Source organism: Rhinoderma darwinii, chromosome 12 (genome assembly GCF_050947455.1).
Source record: "Rhinoderma darwinii isolate aRhiDar2 chromosome 12, aRhiDar2.hap1, whole genome shotgun sequence".
Classification (NCBI taxonomy): domain Eukaryota; kingdom Metazoa; phylum Chordata; class Amphibia; order Anura; family Rhinodermatidae; genus Rhinoderma; species Rhinoderma darwinii.
In genome coordinates, this window is record NC_134698.1 from 9,212,519 (window position 1) to 9,240,291 (window position 27,773).

The 27,773-nt window shown below is 45.5% G+C and overlaps 1 protein-coding gene across 3 annotated transcripts in view; it reads left to right on the plus strand.

Moving 5' to 3' along the window:
- The first annotated feature begins 1,095 nt into the window (after positions 1 to 1,095).
- Positions 1,096 to 27,773, plus strand: part of CERS2 (ceramide synthase 2) — a 31,046-nt gene continuing 4,368 nt past the window's right edge. The window contains exons 1-8 of one of the 3 annotated variants that reach the window (XM_075843748.1): positions 1,096 to 1,249; positions 15,726 to 15,899; positions 17,598 to 17,715; positions 18,246 to 18,364; positions 18,805 to 18,862; positions 20,293 to 20,343; positions 20,732 to 20,824; positions 21,194 to 21,322. In XM_075843748.1, the coding sequence (XP_075699863.1) occupies positions 15,727 to 15,899; positions 17,598 to 17,715; positions 18,246 to 18,364; positions 18,805 to 18,862; positions 20,293 to 20,343; positions 20,732 to 20,824; positions 21,194 to 21,322 (741 nt within the window). In that variant the 5' untranslated portion in view covers positions 1,096 to 1,249; position 15,726. Of the gene's footprint in view, positions 1,250 to 3,916; positions 4,112 to 14,006; positions 14,030 to 15,725; positions 15,900 to 17,597; positions 17,716 to 18,245; positions 18,365 to 18,804; positions 18,863 to 20,292; positions 20,344 to 20,731; positions 20,825 to 21,193; positions 21,323 to 27,773 lie in introns of those variants that run through there. The other 2 variants (XM_075843749.1, XM_075843750.1) reach the window with 2 other exon arrangements.

Consider the following 27,773-nt stretch of genomic DNA (forward strand, 5'->3'; position numbering starts at 1 on the left):
TTATTTGGGGGTGTCAGGTGTTTTGTTATTGGGGGTGTCAGGTGTTTTGTTATTGGGGGGTGTCAGGTGTTTTGTTATTGGGGGTGTCAGGTGTTTTGTTATAGGGGGGTGTCAGGTGTTTTGTTATTGGGGGTGTCAGGTGTTTTGTTATTGGGGGTGTCAGGTGTTTTGTTATTGGGGGGTGTCAGGTGTTTTGTTATTGGGGGGTGTCAGGTGTTTTGTTATTGGGGGTGTCAGGTGTTTTGTTATTGGGGGGTGTCAGGTGTTTTGTTATTGGGGGGTGTCAGGTGTTTTGTTATTGGGGGGTGTCAGGTGTTTTGTTATTGGGGGGTGTCAGGTGTTTTGTTATTGGGGGTGTCAGGTGTTTTGTTATTGGGGGTGTCAGGTGTTTTGTTATTGGGGGTGTCAGGTGTTTTGTTATTGGGGGGTGTCAGGTGTTTTGTTATTGGGGGTGTCAGGTGTTTTGTTATAGGGGGGTGTCAGGTGTTTTGTTATTGGGGGTGTCAGGTGTTTTGTTATTGGGGGTGTCAGGTGTTTTGTTATTGGGGGGTGTCAGGTGTTTTGTTATTGGGGGTGTCAGGTGTTTTGTTATTGGGGGTGTCAGGTGTTTTGTTATTTGGGGGGTGTCAGGTGTTTTGTTATTGGGGGGTGTCAGGTGTTTTGTTATTGGGGGGTGTCAGGTGTTTTGTTATTGGGGGTGTCAGGTGTTTTGTTATTGGGGGGTGTCAGGTGTTTTGTTATAGGGGGGTGTCAGGTGTTTTTTCTGTATTGGGGTGTCAGGTGTTTTTTTTTGTATTGGGGGTGTCAGGTGTTTTTTTTGTATTGGGGGTGTCAGGTGTTTTTTTTCTTGTATTGGGGGGTGTCAGGTGTTTTGTTATTGGGGGTATCAGGTGTTTTTTTTTTGTAGGGGGGGGTGTCAGGTGTTTTTTTTATTTGGGGGTGTCAGGTGTTTTTTTTGTATTGGGGGGTGTCAGGTGTTTTTTTTGTATTGGGGGTGCTCTCTCTCCGCAGGAGTTTGCGTGAGTGAAGGCGGGAGAAAGAGGAGGAGACCCGGGAAGGAGGGGAGTGGACTCGCTGGGAGGAAGAGGAGTAGCCGGCCCTTCCTCTCATAGGATTTACACTCAGGGGTGGGGTGAAAGGCAACGTCAGAAGAATTGAACTCCCGGGGAGAGCGGTGTCTAGCGCTCTCTTCTCCCCCACACCTTGGACTTGGGCACCGGCATAGAGCCCTCCCCTGCTCCCCAGACAAGTAAGTGCGGCTCCCGCTAATAAATTCGCTGCGTTCAAGACTCCAGCCTGTGACTTTCTACTTGTTCAAACTACGACTCCCAGCGTGCGGGACATGCTGGTAGCAGTAGTGTCTATAGAGTGCGGCGGCTCCTAGGACTGACAGCAGGGACTCCGCATTACACTATATAGTAGCCGCAACTATAAAAACTACGGCAACTTAATAGTTACCCGTAGCAACCAATCAAGTTGCAGCTTTTATCTCCTTACCAACGCGAGAGAAATGAAAGCTGTAACCTGATTGGTTGCTATGGACACTTCCATGTTTGTTTGCATTCGTTTTTGTAGTTTTGTTGCTTATAGTGACCAATCAGATGGCAGCTCCTAGAGAGAATGCAATCAGTGATCAGATTGGTTGCTATGTGCGCAGCTACCAATGTGATTACAACTCTTATTCTCTCAGGGGCTTTGCAGGATATAAGCAGTGATCTGATTGGTTGCCATGTGCGCTGCTACCAATCAGATTACAGCTCTTATTCTCTCGGGCTTTTCAGGATATAAGCACAAATCTGATTGGTTGCTATGGGCAATTGCAGCAATGGTTTGTAACCAGTAGTGTATTGCTGCTCCTCTATTTCAGGGGGGCAGAGATAGCAGTCGCACCTGGGTCCTTGTGCATGAGGGGGCCCAGAGGCCACATAAGACACAAGTATAATAGGAGGGGGGGCTGTTAGAGATTTTGCTTTGTGTCCAGGAGTTTCAAGCTACGCGTCCTAGTCGCTTTCAGCCTCCGCCACCTCACAATGGTTGAACCAGTCACGTGGTCCTGGCGACCCTGCGCCAATACCGCCGATAATTACCCCACAACCGATTATATTTGTGTCAATGGTGCAAAATGCAACCCGCGTTATCTGTTCTATTATACTGTTATCAGGGTTGTGCTGGTTTCCGGGATTCAATGGGCGCCTGTGTATTACGATAACGTCAGCGATCCTCTAGTGCGACAATAATCTTACTCATAAAGGGTGATCCTGATCCGGGCGCCCGCTCCCCTCCTTTATTACACTTATAATATGTATTCGGTAGTTGCCCGTTGTAGTTATGGGCACTACGTATGGTGCGCCGTGTTGGCAACCTCCTATTGTGATCATTGGGGTCCCAGCAACAGACCCCTGGTAATCCGGTCGGTGTCGAGGAAGCTGCTAAATGACAGGGTGGGGGTAGTCCATGGTTGGACAGCCCCTTTAATTCCTATACGGGACACGTATGTGGTCAGCTCGAGACTGATGGGGTTTTTTTTCTCAGGTTTGTTTCTTGTAGTTTTTAATTTACGTTTTTGGTTGCAATATCGGTCATCGCAGCAATACCGCACCGTTTTTTTGGTAAAAGCTGCCACAATTACAAAATTACGGCAATAAAATTGGCTTGTGTAAACAGACCCTAGGGTTGGGGAAGGGGTACGGGTGAAGAATGTGAGGGGGAGTTTCTCCATTTTCAGAGATATTGCCCTGATACAGTATATTCCTGGCAGATCTCACCGCTTGTTAAGGCGGGCCAATGATGGGGTGAACGAGCGTTTATACGGATACTCTGTAAACAGGGCAAAGATCAGCCTATGACAAAGCAGACGCACTTTCGTTGGCTGAGCGTATCTATTATGCGGCCAAAAAAAAGTCGCTAGTCGGCAGCACCACGTCTTTCTGTGTAAATAGTGAGACGTGCTGCCAACGTGATTGAAATGTGTGGGGACGAACGATCGTAGTAACAATCACTGATCCTCATACATAACCGGTCATTGCTCCGTGTGAATGGAGCAAACGAGCGCCGATCGCGCTGTATTGTCGATAGGCGCTCGTTATTAAAGGTGGATAACTCCTTCCCGACATCTGCTATATATATATTCTCTCTAGCATAGATCGGGTGGGGGAGGATAGAATGGTCTCACGGGCATCTCCGCTGTATGGGATCCTGCTCGTTTAACCCCTTAGATGCTGCGGTCAAAATCGACCGCGGCATCTGAGCCGTTAAAAACAGGGGCAGCCCCCTGCGATGTGATCATGGTGTGCCAATGGTTGCTATGGCAGCCTGGGGGCCTAGTGAAGGCCCCCAGGTCTGCCATCCTTGTACTTCTATTAAGCTCCGGCATTAGTATTGCAGTATGTAGTGTAAGCCGTCCAACAATCGCTGGTTCAAGTCTACTAGGGGGCTATTGGGTGGAATTTTTTTTTATAATTCTTTTGACACGGGTTTTTTTTTTTTTTTTAAGATTTATATATAAAAAAATGGGGGGGGGGGAACCCTTTTCCAATCCCCCCCCCCCTCCCCTGAATTAATGTTAAAATGAAAAAAATATATATATAATATATATTTGATATATAAGTTATGGCTTTTGGCAGGTGGGGGATGAAAAACCAAAAGTGAAAAATGGCTGCGGCAGGAAGGGGTTAAACACGGGCAATATCTTATTCACACGGGTGTATTTAGGTCAGTATTTTTCCTCTATTTATAAGCCAGGAGTGGAGACAACACAGAGAAGAAGTATAATGGACTGATTTGTATCTCTCCTGGTTTTGGCTACAAATACTGATGAGATACAACACGCGAGTGTGAACGTGACCTTACACTGCAACTTCTTAAAGGCCTTTTCCCATAATCTTCATTTTATCACCTATCTATAGATCGGCGATCTCCGTCGGCCTCCTAGGCTTTGAGTGGAGCGGCACCGCAGATGCCCGGCCTCCGCTGTATTCAAACACCTCCCAGCCGCCATCTTGGTGGACCAGGGTGTGAATGATGCCAGGACTCAAGGCTGCCCAGAGCATCACGCTGCCTCCGCCGCCTTGTCTTCTTCCCACCGTGCATCCTGGTGCCTTCTCTTCTCCAGGTTAGCGACGCACACGGCCGTCTACATGTTGTAAGAAAAAACCAGATCCATTAGACCAGGCCGCCGCCTTCCGTTACTCCTATTCTCCAGTTCTGATGCTCACGTACCCATTGTAGGTGCTTTTGGCGGTGGACAGGGGTCAGCGCAGGCACTCTGACTGGTCTGCAGGTACGCTGCCCCATACACCGCAAGCTGCGTATATACAAGGGGTTGTCTACCTTAGCAACCCCTTCTGCACCATTGGGCAATAGTGAGATAATAGTGGGGGGGGGGGCTAGCTCCCTATTTGCTGTAGCCAATAGTCCCCACAAGTGTGGCTGTCTGCTACATTCCCACCCGCAAAAATGAATGCAGTTCCTTACTAAAAAAAAAGGAAAAATATTTAACGAAAACCGTGAAATCCGATCTGTCATCAGACTACGCTGCCCTATGTAAGAGCATATTGTGAGGACCGGTCCCATCTCCTATGAGCCTATGAGTCCGATGTATTCATGAGCGGAGGGCTCCCCCGCCACTCTCAGCAGTGCTTATATTCTGGTCCACAGCGATCCGTCATAGGGGGATAAGGTTTCTTTATTTGAATTGTATTGCTGGCGAGACACCTGATTTATACACGGGCCAATTATCAGGCAAACGCTCGATCATCTGCTGATTGTATCGTTTTAGAAAACGAAAATATTCTAGTGGTCGGCAGCACATCTTAGTGTGTAAACAAGGAGACGCGCTGCCGACCTGATGATGATGTATGGGGACGAGCGATCGGAGTAACGAGCATATCTTCTTGTGAATGGCACAAAGGAGCGACGATCAACGATGTCTCGTTAATCGGCGCTCGTTGCATCGGCCAAAATTGGCCGGTTTAAGAGGACTGTTACACTAGGAAATGTCTATTTCTTTAGTCTAGCGCACCAACATTGTTTAGTTAAAGTGTAACTAAATGTTCGAGTGAAGTTCTGACATGTCATAGTGACGTGTCAGAAGTTTTGATTGGTGGGGGTCCGAGCACGGAGACCCCCACCAATCGCTAAAACGAAGCGGCCGTGTGAGCGCTCAGCCGCTTAGTTTGTTCGGCTTTTTCCGGAAATCAATTTATCGGAGTACGGGCTCAATAGAAAGTCTATGAGTTCGTACTCCGATACGTCGGTTTTCCGGAAAAAGCCGAACAGACACGAAGCGGCTGAGCGCTCACATGAACACTTCTGCGCTTCGTTTTAGTGATCGGTGGTGGACTCGGTGCTCAGACCCCCACCAATAAAAGTTTGTCAAACGTTTAGTTACCATTTAAGGCTGGGTTCACACGAGCACATTAACGTCCGTAATTGACGGACGTATTTCGGCCGGAAGTCCCGGACCGAACACACTGCAGGGGGCCGGGCTCCTAGCATCATAGTTATGTACGATGCTAGGAGTCCCTGCCTCTCTGCAGGACAACTGTCCCGTACTGTAGTCATGTTTTCAGTACGGGACAGTAGTTCCAATTGATTTGCGCTATATTTTTACATTGCTGAAGCGTTTTCCAAGCTGATATATTTTTTTATTTTTTTTTTCCTTCACCAATTGACACTCCAAAAAATACTTTGAAAATACGCCTCAAAAATGCCTTGAAAACTAGCTCCAAAAATGTCTGGATTTCAGAAGCAGTTTTCTCTTGTCGTTAGCCTCGTATTTTTCCGCCTGAACGCGGCCTCCGCTCCCGAGTTGTGTGTGGACTTTCTACCTCAGCGTAAACGTGCCCTTCCCCGGTGGACTAATCCATGCAGGCGCAGAGAGTAGAAGAGCCAGCCGGCCAGACGTTTCAGATAGCCATCGGATCATTCAGCCGACAACGTTTCCTCCCGACTCCCCATACACAGGCGTGCTCGGCTGAGCGTGCGTTCTCAATAGAGAGAAGTAGTAAAGCCACTGCCCCTGCAAACAAAAGGATCGGCCATGTTGGAATCCAACAGCCTGATCCTTCTTTCCCTGAAATTTTCCATCCGTAGAGTCGGGACACTTCCATACACATTTTCTAGATAAAACACTGTTCGGGGAGCCGGACTCCTAACATCCTAGTCATCCGTGACTATGGGAGGCAGGGACTCACCCGCACCATGGATGACGGATTCTAGGAGTATGGTACCCTGGTTTTTGTTGTGTCCGGGTTATACTACCGTATTCCATACAGACGTGGAATTAGGCGGCAGCGTGGTAGTCGCTGTTTTCCCACATGCTGGTTTGGTGACCAATGACCGTTTTTTTCCCATTACCTCCCAAATGGCTGATAGCGGTCACAGAGCAGCTCCGAGCACCAATTCTCAAACTGTTAAGTAAAATTTATACCTTGTTGTTTCAGCTCGTCTGTCAGACTTTTGGTCTTTTTGCCACCCTCGCAGCTTTTGTGGGAACAGGGTGTGGCCTCTGGGAAATGGGCGTGGGCACCTAGGCACGACAAATTTATTATACTTTATGCAAGAAAACTCGCATCAATTATAGCAGAAATCTATGCCAACTCCTAGCCGGCGTAGATCTCACTCTGAGGTGTAGCAAGGCAGACATGCTGGGCTCCTACCTTGCCCCTCTCCAATTTAGACTCTTTCCTCCCCCCCCCCCCCCCCCCATTGGACATCAAAAATGATTCTCTTCTCTCTGACTCTCCTCACCTCAGAAGACTCCTACAACGCACTGACGCAGACGTATGTGACGCAGCACTGATGACGCTGGAGTCCCTGATGCTGCGTGGCGTCAGGACCTTGTACAAGTGGTGCTGGATTGAGGAGAGAAGCCCTAACGCGATTTTGTTTTGTTTTTTCATTTTATTTTATGTCTGATGGGGGGATGGTTTGCGTGTGTCTATGGTCGTTGCGCCACAATTATGGCCCACAATCCCGGCCTAAACTTGTGGCACATTTATTAAGAGGCCTTCGCCTCTTAATTTGTCACATTTTACTCTCATTACTATCAAGACTGGCGCATGAAGCGCCAGTATTAATAAATCACCCCCCCCCCATGCCTTTTTGTGACCACATCTTTACTTTGCTCAACCTGACCCTTGTATCTCTGATGCAACGCCTTTGGCCAATCAGACGCTGATGCTGCCTTCTTCTGGATCCCCAGAATTATTTGTCTCTCTTAGGCTACGTTCACATGTAGTGTAATTGCAGATATTTTGTTTCGGATTTGGGTACAAAAAAAATCTGCAGTATATCATAAAAGCAGCAAAGTGAAGGAGAACTTACAAGTCTCAGCCCCACGTTTCAGAATTTTTTTTTAAATTCTTTTTTTTTTTTTTTAATTCGCCGCATGTCGATTCAAACTGGATAATTGTTGAGGATTTCCCCCATTGAGTTGAATAGGGAAGTAAAATTCTCCAACATATAGAAAATGTGTTTTTGTTTTTTTTGTTTTTTTTTTTCCTATGGAAAAACTGCGAGGTCCCTCCAAAAATCTCAAGTAGAACTAAAAAAAAAAACAATATTCCATACTCCGCTCCCGTGGTGGTCCCTCAGCGATGCGTCACTTGGTCTCAGTGCTGCCAGCCTCCTGGGATGATGGATACATAGGAGAAGACATCATCGGAGGAGACCGGCAGCACAAATACCAGCCCTCGGAGGAGTGATGTGTCGCTATGGGAGACCGGGGGGGGGGGGGGCGGGTGAGTATGAAACTTAATCATCCAGGGGCCATGAATCGGCTTCGTTGCACTCTTAACTTTTTCTACGGTACTAAAAAGGTCCAAAAAGAGGGTTTCCCTGTTCTGTCCGTCCAGGTACCCTCAGCATGTCATGCATCTAGAAAATATTTGCTGGTTTCAGCGACACGTGGAATCTCAGAAACCGGATTCCTATGAACATCAGGTTTAGAACTTACACTTCGGCCTCTTGGGACGGATCTGGCTACTGTTGCGTTAATGACAGGGCTGTGATTACTGTAGACTGCGGGCAGGATGGGGCATGTAATGGCAGCGGGCAGGATCTAGTCGAGAGCTGGCTCTTTAAGTGTGTTTAACACATTGCTTCCTCTTCGTCTATTGTTTTCTCCAGGGGTTTGAGATGTCCTACTACCGCTTCCTTTTTCAGGTGGAAAACAAGAGTTTGGATTTCCGTATATGGAGACCCGGGCAGATATACTGGCGGGGTTACCCACAGCGAGTGGAACTTGTTACCATTTTGGTTAGGATGTTGTGTATCGCTGCTGAACCCAGCGCTCGGTCCTAGGAGAGGCTGTGACGGGCCATAGACTATAATGGCAAACGTTGCTGTTCTTTTTTTTTTTTTTTTTTTTTTTTTTTTTTTTTTTTTTTCTAGCGATCGATCCGGATCTCGTCGCGATCGATCCGGATCAGACTTTTACTGATACCTAATTCTGACGTCTCTATTCACTAATAAAAATAATTGCTTTAAACATTACAAAGCGCTCCGCTGGAGTGGCTTTTTAGCACTTGTTATCCACTGTCACCCCTGCACGTTTTTCTTTTGAAAAACAGGCACAGGTGACAACAGAGGAAAGTGTTGAGATAAACACCTTAGTTTGGAGTGCCAAAGCTATACATTTCTGGGCTCCTCCTCTGGAGGGCATTTGTTGGCATTGCCCCGCCACCCCCGTAGCACGCGCCATTAACTTAGTTCTAAAAGGGTTTACATAGTTTAGATAAGCTGTTCGGTTCCCACTATGACTAGCTTTGAATTTCCTGCAAGCTGTGGGATGTAAAGCAGAGGTCTTATGTAGTCTTTGGGCTACATTGAGATTGTAGGTAAACCAGTTAGGGCGACCAATGCTGCTATCCATTTGTCAATGAGTGTCAGCCCAAGGAAGGGCTAGTGGGTGAAGTAATAATTATTATTCCCTTTTATTCTCTGCTTTGAAGGATCAATGCCCTGTCTTGTTAAGACCCTTTTAAGAAACGACCATTTAAAAGGGGAGTGGCTATGACAACCTTACACTTTTGCTACATTATGCTAGGAAGCAATGCACTTGAGTGATATTCACAACAGTGGGAAAGAGTTTTCATTGCAAATATATTGCAGTGTTAACCAGCGCCCCCTATAGTAAAAAAAAATATTCGAATAGCTAGAAGTGGCTCAGTTATGGCCATGCCTTCTACACCTTTGTCATCTGACCGTGGGTGACAAAATCAGCACCATGTGGACTCTCTAGCCAAACGCAGTCATGTGACACAGGACCCATCGCCCATGAATTCTGTGCACCTTTTACAATCTGCTTTTCGCGTTCCATTTCGGCACCAAGGGGGTTAATGTTGTGGGTGGAAGTTACAAGGCATAGTAAACATTTGCATCGCTGGGATTGATAGTCTGTTAGGTAAATAGGTATAAGGGGATTGTAGGGAGGTTTAGTGTCTGGACACCGTCCTGTATTCATAGGCAAAAACAAACTGCACTGTATCATTTGTAAAGTGCCTCCTGCTGCGGCCAGACTGTGCGTAACTATACAGAGCGGCTGGAAATTTCCACCAGCGTACGCTAATCCACAGGCCTGGATATCCGGGAACACCGATACTCTTAAGATCTTTTGTCAGGGTGATATAAAGGTATATTTAAAGGGAAACTCAAGTTAAATAATTGGCTGTTGTAATTCTAAAAACATTTCGATTTCAATAATGAATCGATCCGTCTGTTCAAGTGCCCCGGTTAGCTACGAAGAGATGGAAAAAGCTTGGTTGTTGCTTGGCAACATGTATTGCAGCTGGTGGGTGACTACTCAGAGCTCCGTGCATCACTCATAATATAAAGGAAGTCTACGCAGGGGACCGACCGCATGAGCGTTTATGAACTCCATGTCAGAGTTTCTTTAATATCCAGAGTTGTGTACATTAATTTGACCACATTCCGTCTTCCGCGGTCAGCCTGAAATGGCTGATAACGGGGGACAATAGATTACTTTCAACTGCACAGCAAATGGAAATCGGACCGCTTTAGATTTAGTGTGCCTTCAAGTTCTTCTCTCGGGACTGTAGGAACAATGGGACCGTTATTCTTTAGAGTCCTTGAACAATGATCGATCAAACTTCCTCCTCACCGTGAGCCATAAAAAGTCATTGTCATTGGTAAAGACCAGCTGGAGTTCCTGCACTTGAGAGCGATCCTACCCGGGACTACCTGTACAAACGAAGGGTCCTCTTACAAGGCCCGACGTGGGCCGTGTAAACGAGCGCTGATCAATGAGACCGCTCGTTAATCGGCGCTCATTTGCTACTTTCGCAAGGAGCTATTTATAGAGACAATCGCTCGTTATTACGATCGACTATCGAACGTTTTATTGGCCGCGTAAAGAAGCCGATCAGCCGATCGAGGAATGATTGGGAACGAGCGTTCGTTTGCTGGATCGTTGGCCCATGTAAAAGGGGTTTTCCTGCCATGAAAGTGGGATTTTTCTAGGATTGACTGTTCCCTGCACAGCATTATTCGCTTGTGTAGCGCTCTGCAGTCCCCTGTCGGTGATCGGGTGCGCCGCTGTGCAGGTAAAATACCAATGGGGCACTTTAAGTCTTAAGGGGGTCATACATCTTTTATTTAACTGTCGAACGACCGCTATTCCTCCCGCTGAGCGTGCATGTGTATTTATTGGGGAGTGGAGAATAAACCGCTGCCAGACACCTTTCAAAGATCTCTGTATGGCGATCATTCTGCTCCACAGGGATTAGACTGGGGTATGGACTGTTGTATGGAGAAAATGGCGTGTATAATGGAGTTACTAGAAGAGCTGTTACTGCGCTCTGCACACTGGGCATTATCTTGTCTTCTCCCTGCACCCCCGGGTCATCCAGCTGCCGTGACGTCTAAGCTGTCAGGGAAATAAGGGCTGCTCCTGCTGCGTGTACTATGAACTGCTTGTGTCACATCATGCTGCTCTCGCACAATGCACTCAGGTCTGGGCATATAGATATACGCTTCACAAATGTCAGACATAGAGTTTATCCCTTATTAACCTTTTTTAAATTGGGGTGGGGGGGGGGGTCTTACTGCTGCTCAAGGGATAACCGCATTGGTAACCAGGCCTCCATGTATTGATAGGACACCAGAGGTCCTCCATAGCGAGAGCCCGCTTGGCTAGTAGTCAGGGCTCCCGATCCTGGAGCTTACATTTCTCATGCGGATGTGCTCTCTGGATGGGGAAGCGAAAGTGGCCAACCCCCTATAATCCAATATCTCTGATCCAGCTTTGACCAGATGTGGATTTCCACCAGAATTTACGTGTTTCTAGCAAAAATTATAGAACATTTCTTGTGCCGCTGGTAGTCCCACCCCCTTTAGCAAAGCCACACCCACTATAAAAAAAAGTGCAAGTGCCGTGAGCTTTGAAAACGACAAAACTCCTCCGCTGTCACTGGCAAACTAATAACTTATAATGTGATAACGTATAAATTACACCCTACCAAAGACACGGCACCAAATAACTTGGCTCTGATCCAGCCCTTTAATATTCTGGGGGAGGGGCAGTAGATTCCCACTCTGCTCCGAATACTCGACGAGCACCAATGTGGTTGTCCCGGATTTCTCCCATATCGCTGTCTGATCGGACAGATTTACCACTCGGCAGCTGTCATGGCAGCGTTATTGGTTGCCATTAAGCTTAGTTGGTTGCCAACGTGCACATGGCAGAGGTCTCTGGGTATCGTTACCCGCTGGCGTTACAGTATTCACTTTGTTCTAGGAGATCGTATACTGATGGAATAAATTGGGTCCCCTGGCACGGGCACATTGCGTGGTAATCTCTTGAGGATCGCCCTCGCGTTAATTAATCTGCCGCACCGTATAGAAACCTGGTGTCTTCTCTGTAATTGGGTAAATCTATGGGGACGTCGCATCTGCAGGTAAATCCTTCCCCCGTCGTCTCTTCATTATCCTGATGCGGAGGCGGCCAATGATGAAAAACTGAAAATAATTATTTTATTTGTATTCCTGTGTCATGCTCCGCCCCCTCAGGCCGCATAACTCCGCCATGTGGTGGCCGCCTAAAGCTGCCATGGGGCGGCCGCATAACGTTTGTCTTTTTTTTTTTTTTCTCCTCTGGCCTTGGCTGCTTCCGTATCCCGGCTTCTTCCAGGCTTTGTACACGTCACTATGTGAAAAATACATTTCCACCAGCCCCGTATACTTAGTATCTAGATTTATGTTTTTGTGTAAACTACGGTCTTGATGGCGGAGATAAGAAACTAAAACCGTCCAGAAATACTCTGAGCTCCGACGCCAGGCTGATACATCTTACCTGCACTGATACATTGTAGCAAACTATAAGGAAGGAGAGAGGTGTGCTCCCAGGGCATTGTCTAGAATTGTAGCAAAACCCCAGCTGTGAGAAGTATTTAGTTTTCTGCCTCTGTATGTAAAAAAAAAAAAAGTATGCTCCAATTCACTGACCGCAAGCAGGGATGTTGAAAACATTCTGGAATTGTAACGCAAAGTACATTAGAAAGTTGCAGAACTTCTCAAACTTTATTTTATAGTGTTTTTTTTTTTTTCTGAATCTAGCGGCTGCATTCTGGGTACACCAAACGGGCATTTTCTAGGGTGAATGTGGTACCATCTGAGCTCAGGGCGGCGCACTCGTCTGCCATCGTTACATTGTTGTATCTCGCTCCTCTCCGGTTATTACTGCTCGTTACTGTAATCATTAATCTGTGTGACCACTGGTAAACTCTGCTCAACCTGAAGCACAATGACCAGACCTGCGTTCAGTATGGAGGCCCGGGGTCACCGCGCTCCAGAGCAAGCCTTAAAACACATACAACTGCTTGCTGTGGAAACCACTAATACGGACACCTGGTTATGTATTAGACCATCGCATAAATGGCTAAGACCCTGTTCATACGCTGCAGATTTTTCAAGCCAGAATCTAAGCCTAAACAGAAGACATGTATAAAGGAAGCTCTTCTAGCTCTGCTCTCCTGGATCCAATTCTAGTTTTGCTCTAAAATATGAATGCAAAATCTGCACTGTGTGAACAAGACCTAAGGATACAAGGAATGATTCCGCTCATTGCCCGGAGCGCAGGTTTATCAGACTTTGTGCCGCCTGGGGGTGAAAACAAGGGCGGTCTTGGTATTGGTGAAATACATTTTCTTCCGCTCCGACTATTCTCCCACAAATCTCATGTCCTATGGACCTATTGCATTGTTCATCCTGGGCCTCCTGTTTCATGAATATAATGTAATTACACAGGCAGAGCTGAAGGAGTGGGTGGTAAATAGAACTAGACATAACTAAAGGGTCGGGGAAAGCCGGGTGACCAACCCCTCGGAGCATCGTAACGATGACCATTAGTGGTTGTCACTTGGAAACGGAGCGTCTCTTAGGCCGACATACCTGTAGACGAGATGAATGGGAATTTCTGAGGGACGCGCAGAGCGGTTGTCACCAGGTAATAGTTTATCCCGGTTACTAAAGACACAAAGCAGAGCTGTATGGCAACGCTCCGGCGGAGCAAATCTACTCGCAACGTACGGGATGGAGGAACGGGTATAAAGTTACACAGCAGAGTCAGAAGAGTTGGGAACGTGATGTAGCAGAGCGCTGAAGGCCGCTACAACACAGGCGATCAGGGCAGGCCGTCCTATACTCTGCACTCAAAACGCGTAAGCTCCATCTTCTAAATTTTTGCCACTTAGGGCTTGATGTTGTAAAGGGTTAAGCTTATATGGACTCTCCAGCTACAGGTTTTTCCTGGTTATGCTTCATATTTAACCCCTTCCTAATCCATTTGAGCTTTGGTGGAGCCAGGTCTAAGTAACGTATGTCTTGTAGTCATTCATCTCATTTGCATTAAAGGGGCAGTACTAAATTTAACGCTTTGAAAAGTGGTGGGGGTCTATAGGGAGCCTATTCTACCTAAACAGATTAACACCCCTTGTTTCCTCCCAGACAGGTGAGCGGCTGCCCAGGACTGAGCGTATACGTAATACTTGGAAGACCGCCACGCAGGACGGTACTACCCATCTCTGGCTTGTAGTATATTCCAAATCCTGGGCAGTCTTTCATGGCTGCTTTCTTTTAGAAATGGCACCACGCGACTGTGAGGTATTGCATTCAAGGACATTTGGCTGAGCTGCAATACCAAACTCTGCCTGTAAGCAATAGTGGTGCTGTTTGTGAAAGAAAAGAACAATGTGATCAGCCAACCAAAGCAACCCCCCCCCCCCCCCCCCCTTCCAATCCTCTATTTATATTTGACATGGGAATGCCCCTTTAAGTCTGCAGTGATCGGGGTTTGTTACATACCTAGAAAGCAGAGTAATTGGTTTTGTGCCGATATAATCAGTGAAGATTTAATTCTGTGCGTGGAGCACGATGTCCGCCCTGCTGAATTTGGAGACTAGACGTGTCTGACCTGTTTGGTTACTAAACGTGTGCAGACATCTCTCGAAGGGCTGCGAGCCATCGCTCCTTAAAGGCGTTCTCCTCTATGGACGGTCCCTAATTGTAAAAAGGATCTCTTGATAAAAAAGATAAACACAAAATCTCCTCCTGCTGGGATCCCAGCGATCAGCTGTGATCTGTGGGGAAACCTGGCAGTTAGCATTCAGTTTCTCTGCAGCTCCACCACAGGATAAATTAAGCATTACACCGCATCCATTCACATCAATGTGTTGTCTGTAATACAGGAAAGGACAGGTCCTCCAGAGACAGAATTCTCGAATAGGGTGTATGAAAGTGGGTCGACTAAACTGGACACCCCTTTTATTCTGTCCCAGGTCTCTTAGTCTGCGGTCACACTAGGTGGTTGCATACGTTTTTCATGTCTTGCAAAGGCAGAACGTGATAAAAAAAAAAATCCTCAGAAGTGCTGAATGTTTGAGTAGAACCATGGTCAAACCAAAGGTTTTTTTCCGGTTGTATGCTTGTATTCAAGATCTGTACTTGCTGTCTCTGAATGGAAACCTTCTAGCTTCCATTCAGAGGTTGAGGACAATATGGAGTTCTCTGATGTAACCTAAAGTCTCTTTGTAAAGGGGCCCCTGCTCTCCTATGCTATCTGCACCAATGTAACGCCTTCAGTGCAGGCTCCTGGGGCAAAAAAATATCTTTTTGCCACCACTAGGGGGAGCTCTCTGCATATGATTGAATTCAGTAAGAGATGGAAAAAATCCATTCAGTGAGCTCCCCCAAGTGGCAGCTGCAGGAAGACAAAATTTAGTGTGAATTTTTTTTAAAAAAAAAAATTTACCCATAAATTTAAAAAAAAAAAAAAAAGCACGATTGCTCAAACTGATGTTTTCCCTAGATACAGAACTCCAGAAAACCACAAGTCTCGGCCCCTCCCCCAAACAGCGCCACTCCAAGTCTAAGGGCAGTGTCCGGTACTACATATGTGAAGGGTGCTGAGCTGCTGTTCCTGATCTATCCCATGGACAAGTGGCGCCGATTATTTATTTATTTTTTTTACTAACCTCCTATAACCCCTTATAGGGCTGACTAATCTCCATGGACACCGGCTCCTCACAGGAAATTGGAGTAATCTGATTTTAATATGCAAATCCAGAGGAACAAATCCGTATTCTCTCCCTGTAGAGCCAGTCACCCAGTTGGCGTGAAAGCCACCGGCCGAAAATGCAAATGTGATATTCATTGTTTTCTGTAACATCTCCTGTCCTCTTCCCCCCCCCCCCCCCCCCCCCCTGCAGGATGCTGCAAACTGCTTACGACTACTTCTGGTGGCACAGACTCTGGCTTCCGGTGAACCTGACCTGGGCCGACCTTGAAGATACGAATGACCGTGTATACGCCAAAGCTTCTGACCTGTACTTCTCTATCCCTCTTGCGTTCGTGTTCCTCATAGTACGGTACATCTTTGAAATGTAAGTATATTGCAACTTCACACTATTCTTCCCTAGGTGGCGCTCTTATATCTAAAGGTGTTCTTGTATAGTAGCACGCCAGCATATTTATTTGTTAACCTTTCATTGAAGCAGAGAGGACTTGTGTGGCTCTAAGTGGGCCCCCAACACTTCCCATTTCTTGTTGCTAGGGGTCTTCTCATATTTCCTTCCTATAGGAATGTGGTCCTGATGACCTTGAACTGCAGAGTATTTGGGATTAGATCATTTGTCAATAGCTTTGTTCTGGGGGACCTCTAGTGGTCAAGTGTGGAACTGCAGATTTTCAGAAATGGAAGGTTTGATGCTCCTCCGTGATGACAATTCACTGCACGATAGAGAAAGATGCCGGATTACCAAGCTGATCTCTGGTTCAGGACCCATGCCGAACTATTGGATGAATTTCTGACAATCTGGCATTACTATAAGATTAGAATGTTTTGGTTTTTTTTATCCTCGTCTAAGCATCCTGGTCTTTTATTTTCTCTCCAAAGCAGCTTACTCTATAGAGACCGTCTGCTGGTGGTCCTATTCTGTATTTAGTGGGGTCATTGATTAATTAGGGACTATTATAAAGGGATAATTCTAAACACACACATTGGGTGGCCTATGGTCTGATACTTATGTTTGGTGACCATTTCTCGTACCCAGCATATTACACCTCCATTTATTTACCTGGGAACATCCTCCCTTCTGAATCAGTTTTATAGGCGTCATTCACACTTTACGAGCTTTATCATAAAACGTTGACTTGTCCGGACATACAATGCCGTGTAGCTGTGGGTTATGGAGCGCTCCACGCTGCTCTGAAGAATATTTCCCCTCTTAGTGGACCTAGGACTTCTCCTGACATGTCTATTCTAGTGCATACTTGTATTCCACATAAAATTATTCTGGAGCATCTGTTGAACTCTGCATTGTGCTGTCCCTCCGTTATTCCTCCTGGAAATATATGAATAAACTGACAACTTGTGTGTCCCTACAGTCTGACACTGTCAGCCCTGATTGTAAAGTATCTGTGTGTAGACCCCCCCCCCCCCCAACCTTTTCCCCATTGACCAGGCGAATGGTAACACTCAGTTGACAGTTTTATTCATATATTTCCAGGAGCAACAACAGAGGAAAAGGGACAATGAGGATTTACTAAAACCTACAGGAAGCTGACAAGTCTGCTCTAAATTTACTGAGATTTGTACATTATTTTATGGGCAACAAAGGTTTGACTGCTGGTACCACCACCTATCCCCAGAACCGGGGTCTCAAATCCTCTTCCTCCTCACCAAAAAACTGTGGTGAGGAGCTTGAATGAAGTGTCGGTCAGGCATGTGAGTCCCCGCTCCATTCAAGCTCTATGGCCGTTACGGAAACTGCCGGGCCCTTCGCTCCATACAAAGTCCTACTAACCGCGGTTGTGTTGGTGGGAAGGAACGGGAGACTCCAGATTGCCATTCGAGTTATAAGTGGGGGTCCCAGTAGTATATAATTCAATGCCTGTGGCTGCTTTTCTGCCCGTTTTGGCATGGCTATAATCAGAAAGCTGCCCTCATGCTTTACACTGCAGCTCTGCTTGTTTAGTTTGGCTGCTGTATGTAAATTAATTTGAGGTCGTCACGACTCGCACTTTTTCATAGAATTAATGTCCATACATAACCCTGCCTGTGTTTTTGATGTGTCTTGCAGTCATGTTGCCACGCCGCTCGCCAAGGTCCTGGGGGTAAAAGACAAGGTGAAGCTGCGAGCAGCGCACAATCCGGTGCTGGATACCTTCTATAAAAGCAGCTCTAAACACCCCAAACAGGTACGATCAGGTCATCGCTTCACCCGAATCCTTTAGTGTGTGTGTGTGTGTGTGTGTGTGTGTGTGTGGTGTGTGTGTGTGGTGTGTGTGTGTGGTGTGTGTGTGTGGTGTGTGTGTGTGGTGTGTGTGTGTGGTGTGTGTGGTGTGTGGTGTGTGTGTGTGGTGTGTGTGGTGTGTGGTGTGTGTGGTGTGTGTGTGTGGTGTGTGTGTGGTGTGTGTGTGGTGTCATGGGGACAATTGAGCAGGAAAAAAAAAAATTTTTTTTGTTTTAATTTTTTTGTTTTATAGATATATATTATATATTTATTTTTTTTCATTCTCTATCTATAAAAAAAATAAAAAAAAAAATATATATATTTTTTTTTTTATTTTTTTTTTCTCCTCAATTGTCCCCATGACAGCACCTCCTGTCTTGTGCTCTGACACTTCAGCCTTTTCATGGGAATGTTGTGTGATGAATCCGTGTTCTCTTTATTATTGTAATGTAGGACTATGATGAGGTAACTCTGTGCTTGTAAATTTCCTGACAGAGTGACCTGGACAACTTGGCGAGGGCAAGTAAGTTCACTGTGCGCCAGGTGGAAAGATGGTTCCGTCGGAGGAGAAACCAAGACAGGCCGAGTTTACAGAAGAAGTTCCGTGAGGCCAGGTACGAGCGATGATGAATAATTCTCTAGATTTAGCGGATACCACTGAACCGGGACATTCATACATTGTGCAACTGAACGCATTGGGGTTGCCCATAGTCGTGCTAGTCCAAGTGGTGGCACAAGCTGAGCGCTCTCCTTGTGGCCATTAGTGCTAGTGAAAAGATCTGAGTCTCCCATCACTTCACAGTTAAAGGGATTTTCCCACGAGAGACATTTCACGTATCTACAGGATATGTCAGATGCGGGTCCCTGAGGTGGGAGATTCCAAAATACAGCAATGGCCAATAGTGGATGAATTACATGGCGGCGCAATACTGTTCTCGAGTAATCCTCATGTAAAATGATGGCTATAAGTGGGGTTCCCCTTTAGGAGAATTACGTGTTATAGCTTTCTGTTTTTATCCCTCGGCCAATCGGATGTCTGCCTTTTTTTCCGCAGTTGGAGATTTATCTATTATCTTCTTGCTTTCATTGCCGGCATGGCGATCCTCGTAGACGTGAGTAGCTTTCTTGTGATCTTTCCATGTGATGTACATGCTATTGTGATCTATTCTATGCGCCAAATCCGCAGGCGTTAACCCTTTATTACCACTGTCCATCATTAACATCAAGCAAATCATCCAATCTGGTGTCAGTCAGGCGACCATCACCATCTCTGTCACTTTGTGTTGTGAATAATTAAAGTTCATTATAGGCTGGAAAGTCTTAAAGGGCAGCTCCGGGGATCACATTACTATACATTGACGTCGTTCTTGTAAGACATCAGAAAAAAACCGTATAACAAACTAAGAAAGAAAAACTCTCACGAATACTTTATTTTAATGTCTTTACTTGGCTCCCATGATGCTTCACTGCCATCCACAATTTTCAAGTCTCTCACACAGGGGGTGGAGCTTCACTAGTGGGATGTACCAAGTGCAGTCTGGAGGGAGGGGGGAGTGAGACACAACATTCAGGCTTGCAAAGTGGTTTGTGGCTTTTCAAGGCATAAGACCCTGGAGGGTGGTTGCAGACAACTGAGGGCCCCCGTTCAAATCGTGTGGGGGGGGGGGGGGCCCCTTTCTGCCAACTTCTCATGTTTAAAATGAAGAATGATGGGAAAAACTATGTTTCCTCTCCGGAAAGATGGTCTTAATTTTGCCTGAAACGATCGGTATCTGCTCTGGTGGTCTAGGGCAGTGAAGGGGTTAATTACCTGTACTGAAGGCTCCAGGACTCCTTCCTCTTCTTCTTCTCCATTTGTGACTGTAGACTGATCACACACGCTGTATCATCAGCCATCAACCAATCACACAGCAGCTCAGACTATCATAGAGGCTTTGTGATTGGCTGACTCGGGTGATGCTGTGTAATCCATAAGAGATCTGCGGAGTGTGTGAGCACGGGGAAGAGAAGCGGAATACTATAGAGGAGTCGCCTTGTGGCCAGAGTGGCACCTCGCTGTATCTGGCTATATGTTCGCCCCTGCATTAGACTATTAAAGTAACACTCCGGGTAAAAACGATGCAGGTATTCAAAAAAGACGAGAATCCCTTTGTCATGCTCCGCCCCTTCAGCCCTGCACTAGTATCTGTCTTTTTTTTTTTTCCTTGAAGTGATCCTTTAAGTCTTCAAATTTTTCAAGAGGCTCCCCACCCATCATGAAGGGTTGAGATTGTGATTACTTGTAGTATCTGAGCAGCGGGGGAGGGGAGGAGCCTCCATACACGCCACTAATTCTTCTGCCCACAGGGGGCACTTGTTACCTGATCCTATATTTGGAGTTGTATGGCAAAGCAAAGTGTGTACAATAATTATTCTCCCTATACAGAGTAATTTGGATCTAGAGTTCCCCTTTAATGACCATCTGCATTGAGACTCCTGTATCTGCGGCGTGGACGACTGACTTTTTTTTTTTTTTTTTTTTCAATTTGATATATTTGTGCAGAAAGCCTGGTTTCATGATCTCCGAGAAGTTTGGAAAGATTTCCCCAAACAGGTAATTGTCACAGTGATGTATTCCTATGTGCAGCCGTATTATACAACTATAGAAAAAAATGGGTTCTAATAGTGACATGAGTGTATATTATTCTCAAATCGCGTCACCATTTTTCCATGAATAGTGGCTGTCAAAGGGTTAAACGGCCGGGATCGGAGGTACCTCTGATCCCGGCTGTAGTCAGGCGGTTGCTGTTAGTAACCGCTCGTTCTCAGGACTTGAGCGATCATTAGCCTCTTTTGCAGCAAAGCCAAAAGGCGTCGCTGTAGAGTAATCACCTGCACCACCCACGGTCAAGCTAGTGGTTGGTCATTAAGGGGTTAACTGGGTGTATCAAATCTAAGTGTGTCTAGTATATACAGTTCACATCTCCTCTCTCCTCTTCCAGACTATGCTGCAATCCCAGTACTGGTATTATATGATAGAACTGGGATTCTACTGGTCCCTCCTCTTCAGAGTGGCATTTGATGTGAAGCGTAAGGTGGGTAATGATATTTTGCAGCGACTACTGTAGAAGGTCTTTGACGGGGGCTGCATTGGAAATTCTGCTCTGACACGCTGTAGCTGATCTCCCATGATGCACTGCTCTCAGACAAGTTCTGTGTCAATACCACATCTCACTGCTGCCCCCTGGTGGTTGCGTCCTGCAGCTGGCAGAATTCTGTATAAGAAATGTTCAGTACGAGATGAGATGCCAATGGGTTTGTCAAGTTACCCAAAATCTACATAGAAGATGGAGTAACTCCACGTCCGTGGACTTTATTTCTGATCGTTATATATATATATATATATATATATATATATATATATATATATATATATTTATTTTTTTTACTTTTGTCACTTCCAGGACTTTCAAGAGCAGATCATCCACCATGTGGCCACGATTATACTGATCAGCTTCTCGTGGTGTGCCAATTACATACGCGTGGGTACCCTGGTGCTGGTCATCCACGACGCCTCTGACTTCTTCCTGGAGGTGAGTGCTTTATATTCTCCCTGTCCTTTCACCCACTTTCCAGTTGGTTATTCATATAAAGGGGGACTCCACTGAAAAGTCAACTGTGCGTTTTAGAATGTTCTTCATAAAATCTGTACAAAGATCTGGCGGATTACATTGTATTGTGATACTGAGCCTTAAATGGAGCTGGGTGCTAACCATGCCCACTATACAGCTCCCAGAACGGTGACTGGCATCCAACTGGAGAGATTGACTGAGAGATGTTCTTCTCGGGTAGATGTCAGTCAGTTCCAAATCCCTGCATCTGTATAGATTTAAATTCTAGCATGCGGACTGTCACCACTAGAGGTAGCGTCTGCATTCCGTCTTATTTTTGTAGTTCAGCGTATAACCGTGAGCGCTTGAGCTCCCTCTAGTGATGGCTGCAGGTAGCTAGAATGTTATCTTTAAAATGTCTCTGCAGGAGATTTGGCGCTCTGTATCAGAAAAATGGACCTCCGATCTAAAGAGATAAGAAACCGGTGCAGAATTTTGAACCTATTTAGATAAAAAAAAAATAAAAATCTAAATGGCTTTCCAGGGTGGAAAGCCCCACATATGGGTAAAACACCCAAACAGCAGTCCCATTACTGACACTGATCGTCCTAGTTGGCGATCTTGCATAAATATTAATAGACTGAAATTCCTGTTACCTGATCACCCAGAAATCTGCATCCGGACAAAATATCTCCAAACTTGGTGTAAGAGGGTTACGTTAGTCAGTGGTGACCAAGCGTGGGATTCGACCGGTTCACCCCGGTGCCCCCGAACCGGTTGTTAAAATTGCAGCCGGTTCACAGAACCGGTTGAAGCCGGAGACTATCCCCTGCACTCCATTGTATTTGCGTCCTTAGGACGCGGATATAATGGAGTTGACTAGCGCTGTCCTGGCGAGGCACATGTTGCCTCGCCATTCCGCGCTTCAGTGATGATGCAGGCGGCGCGATGATGTCGTCGCGCCGCTTCGTCAATCCGCTAGAGGATGGCGAGACAGGTAAGAATGTTTTTTTTTTTCCTTTTATTGTGGCCAGTGTTAGGGACCTGAACTATAGGGGACAATAACTACAGGGGAGGGCTATATAGGTGGCACCAAAGAGGCTCTGTCACCAGATTATCAAATCCCTATCTCCTATTGCATGTGATTGGCGCTGCAATGTAGATAACAGTAACGTTTTTGTTTTTTTTTTAAACGTTCATTTTTGGCCAAGTTATGAGCAATTTTATATATATGCAAATGAGCTTTGAAATGGACAACTGGGCGTGTTTTTTTTCGTATGTCCAACTGGGCGTGTATTGTGTTATTAACTGGGCGTGTTTACTTGTTTTACTAACTGGGCGTTGTGAATAGAAGTGTATGATGTTGACTAATCAGTGACCAATCAGCATCATGCACTCCTCTCCATTCATTTACACAGCACATAGTGTTCTTACTAGAACGATGTGCAGCCACATACACAAGTGTCCTGATAATGAATACACATGACCTCCAGCCTGGACGTCATGTGTACTCAGAATCCTGACACTTCTGAATCTTTTCTGTGAGATTCCAGCAAGCCACGCGTAATCTCGCGAGATTACAAGGTAAACGAGATTTCGTTTCCCTTGCTGGAAATCTCACAGAAAAGATTCAGAAGTGCCAGGATTCTGAATACACATTAGGTCCAGGCTGGATGATCATGTGTATTCATTATCAGGACACTTGTGTATGTGGCTGCACATCGTTCTAGCAAGAACGTGATGCTGCTATGTAAATGAATGGAGAGGAGTGCATGATGCTGATTGGTCACTGATTCGTCAGCATCATACACTTCTATTCACAACGCCCAGTTAGTAAAACAAGTAAACACGCCCAGTGGATAGTACTATTATATTCAGGAGTACTATAATATTCAGGAGCACTATAATATTCATGAGCGCAGTGGATAGTACTATTATATTCTGGGCTACTATTATATTCAGGAGTGCAGGGTATAGTACTCTTATATTCAGGAGTGCAGGGTATAGTACTCTTATATTCAGGAGCGCAGGGTATAGTACTCCTATTCAGGAGTGCAGGGTATAGTACTCCTATTCAGGAGTGCAGGGTATAGTACTCCTATTCAGGAGTGCAGGGTATAGTACTCCTATTCAGGAGTGCAGGGTATAGTACTCCTATTCAGGAGTGCAGGGTATAGTACTCCTATTCAGGAGTGCAGGGTATAGTACTCCTATTCAGGAGTGCAGGGTATAGTACTCCTATTCAGGAGTGCAGGGTATAGTACTCCTATTCAGGAGTGCAGGGTATAGTACTCCTATTCAGGAGTGCAGGGTATAGTACTCCTATTCAGGAGTGCAGGGTATAGTACTCCTATTCAGGAGTGCAGGGTATAGTACTCCTATATTCAGGAGTGCAGGGTATAGTACTCCTATATTCAGGAGTGCAGGGTATAGTACTCCTATATTCAGGAGCGCAGGGTATAGTACTCCTATATTCAGGAGCGCAGGGTATAGTACTCCTATATTCAGGAGCGCAGGGTATAGTACTCCTATATTCAGGAGCGCAGGGTATAGTACTCCTATATTCAGGAGCGCAGGGTATAGTACTCTTATATTCAGGAGCGCAGGGTATAGTACTCTTATATTCAGGAGCGCAGGGTATGGTACTCTTATATTCAGGAGCGCAGGGTATGGTACTCTTCTATTCAGGAGCGCAGGGTATGGTACTCTTATATTCAGGAGCGCAGTGGATGGTACTATTATATTCAGGAGCGCAGTGGATGGTACTATTATATTCAGGAGCGCAGTGGATGGTACTATTATATTCTTGGCTACTATAGTATTCAGGAGCGCAGTGAATAGTACTATTATATTCTTGGCTACTATAGTATTCAGGAGGGCAGTGGATAGTACTATTATATTCTGGGCTACTATAATATTCAGGAGCGCAGTGGATAGTACTCTTATATGCAGGAGTACTATAATATTCAGGAGCGCAGTGGATAGTACTATTATATTCTGGGCTACTATAATATTCAGGAGCGCAGTGGATAGTACTATTATATTCTGGGCTACTATAATATTCAGGAGCGCAGTGGATAGTACTATTATATTCTGGGCTACTATAATATTCAGGAGCGCAGTGGATAGTACTATTATATTCTGGGCTACTATAATATTCAGGAGCGCAGTGGATAGTACTATAATATTCAGGAGCGCAGTGGATAGTACTATAATATTCAGGAGGGCAGTGGATAGTACTATTATATTCTGGGCTACTATAATATTCAGGAGTGCAGTGGATAGTACTATAATATTCAGGAGTGCAGTGGATAGTACTATAATATTCAGGAGTGCAGTGGATAGTACTATAATATTCAGGAGTGCAGTGGATAGTACTATAATATTCAGGAGTGCAGTGGATAGTACTATAATATTCAGGAGTGCAGTGGATAGTACTATAATCAGGAGTGCAGTGGATAGTACTATAATATTCAGGAGTGCAGTGGATAGTACTATAATATTCAGGAGCGCAGTGGATAGTACTATAATATTCAGGAGCGCAGTGGATAGTACTATAATCAGGAGCGCAGTGGATAGTACTATTATATTCTGGGCTACTATAATATTCAGGAGTGCAGTGGATAGTACTATAATATTCAGGAGTGCAGTGGATAGTACTATAATATTCAGGAGTGCAGTGGATAGTACTATAATATTCAGGAGTGCAGTGGATAGTACTATAATATTCAGGAGTGCAGTGGATAGTACTATAATATTCAGGAGTGCAGTGGATAGTACTATAATATTCAGGAGCGCAGTGGATAGTACTATAATATTCAGGAGCGCAGTGGATAGTACTCCTATTCAGGAGTGCAGTGTATAGTACTCCTATTCAGGAGTGCAGTGTATAGTACTCCTATTCAGGAGTGCAGTGTATAGTACTCCTATTCAGGAGTGCAGTGTATAGTACTCCTATTCAGGAGTGCAGGGTATAGTACTCCTATTCAGGAGTGCAGGGTATAGTACTCCTATTCAGGAGTGCAGGGTATAGTACTCCTATTCAGGAGTGCAGGGTATAGTACTCCTATTCAGGAGTGCAGGGTATAGTACTCCTATTCAGGAGTGCAGGGTATAGTACTCCTATTCAGGAGCGCAGGGTATAGTACTCCTATATTCAGGAGCGCAGGGTATAGTACTCCTATATTCAGGAGCGCAGTGGATAGTACTATAATATTCAGGAGCGCAGTGGATAGTACTATAATATTCAGGAGCGCAGTGGATAGTACTATAATATTCAGGAGCGCAGTGGATAGTACTATAATATTCAGGAGCGCAGTGGATAGTACTATAATATTCAGGAGCGCAGTGGATAGTACTATAATATTCAGGAGCGCAGTGGATAGTACTATAATATTCAGGAGCGCAGTGGATAGTACTATAATATTCAGGAGCGCAGTGGATAGTACTATAATATTCAGGAGCGCAGTGGATAGTACTATAATATTCAGGAGCGCAGTGGATAGTACTATAATATTCAGGAGCGCAGTGGATAGTACTATAATATTCAGGAGCGCAGTGGATAGTACTATAATATTCAGGGGCGCAGTGGATAGTACTATAATATTCAGGGGCGCAGTGGATAGTACTATAATATTCAGGGGCGCAGTGGATAGTACTATAATATTCAGGGGCGCAGTGGATAGTACTATAATATTCAGGGGCGCAGTGGATAGTACTATAATATTCAGGGGCGCAGTGGATAGTACTATAATATTCAGGAGCGCAGTGGATAGTACTATAATATTCAGGAGCGCAGTGGATAGTACTATAATATTCAGGGGCGCAGTGGATAGTACTATAATATTCAGGGGCGCAGTGGATAGTACTATAATATTCAGGGGCGCAGTGGATAGTACTATAATATTCAGGGGCGCAGTGGATAGTACTATAATATTCAGGGGCGCAGTGGATAGTACTATAATATTCAGGGGCGCAGTGGATAGTACTATAATATTCAGGGGCGCAGTGGATAGTACTATAATATTCAGGGGCGCAGTGGATAGTACTATAATATTCAGGGGCGCAGTGGATAGTACTATAATATTCAGGGGCGCAGTGGATAGTACTATAATATTCAGGGGCGCAGTGGATAGTACTATAATATTCAGGGGCGCAGTGGATAGTACTATAATATTCAGGGGCGCAGTGGATAGTACTATAATATTCAGGGGCGCAGTGGATAGTACTATAATATTCAGGGGCGCAGTGGATAGTACTATAATATTCAGGGGCGCAGTGGATAGTACTATAATATTCAGGGGCGCAGTGGATAGTACTATAATATTCAGGGGTGCAGTGGATAGTACTATAATATTCAGGGGCGCAGTGGATAGTACTATAATATTCAGGGGCGCAGTGGATAGTACTATAATATTCAGGGGCGCAGTGGATAGTACTACTATATTCTGGGCTACTATTATATTCAGGAGCGCAGTGTATAGTACTACTATATTCTGGGCTACTATTATATTCAGGAGCGCAGTGGATAGTACTCTCTGGTATTCAGGAGCGCAGTGGATAGTACTCTCTGGTATTCAGGAGCGCAGTGGATAGTACTCTCTGGTATTCAGGAGCGCAGTGGATAGTACTCTCTGGTATTCAGGAGCGCAGTGGATAGTACTCTCTGGTATTCAGGAGCGCAGTGGATAGTACTCTCTGGTATTCAGGAGCGCAGTGGATAGTACTCTCTGGTATTCAGGAGCGCAGTGGATAGTACTCTCTGGTATTCAGGAGCGCAGTGGATAGTACTCTCTGGTATTCAGGAGCGCAGTGGATAGTACTCTCTGGTATTCAGGAGCGCAGTGGATAGTACTCTCTGGTATTCAGGAGCGCAGTGGATAGTACTCTCTGGTATTCAGGAGCGCAGTGGATAGTACTCTCTGGTATTCAGGAGCGCAGTGGATAGTACTCTCTGGTATTCAGGAGCGCAGTGGATAGTACTCTCTGGTATTCAGGAGCGCAGTGGATAGTACTCTCTGGTATTCAGGAGCGCAGTGGATAGTACTCTCTGGTATTCAGGAGCGCAGTGGATAGTACTCTCTGGTATTCAGGAGCGCAGTGGATAGTACTCTCTGGTATTCAGGAGCGCAGTGGATAGTACTCTCTGGTATTCAGGAGCGCAGTGGATAGTACTCTCTGGTATTCAGGAGCGCAGTGGATAGTACTCTCTGGTATTCAGGAGCGCAGTGGATAGTACTCTCTGGTATTCAGGAGCGCAGTGGATAGTACTCTCTGGTATTCAGGAGCGCAGTGGATAGTACTCTCTGGTATTCAGGAGCGCAGTGGATAGTACTCTCTGGTATTCAGGAGCGCAGTGGATAGTACTCTCTGGTATTCAGGAGCGCAGTGGATAGTACTCTCTGGTATTCAGGAGCGCAGTGGATAGTACTCT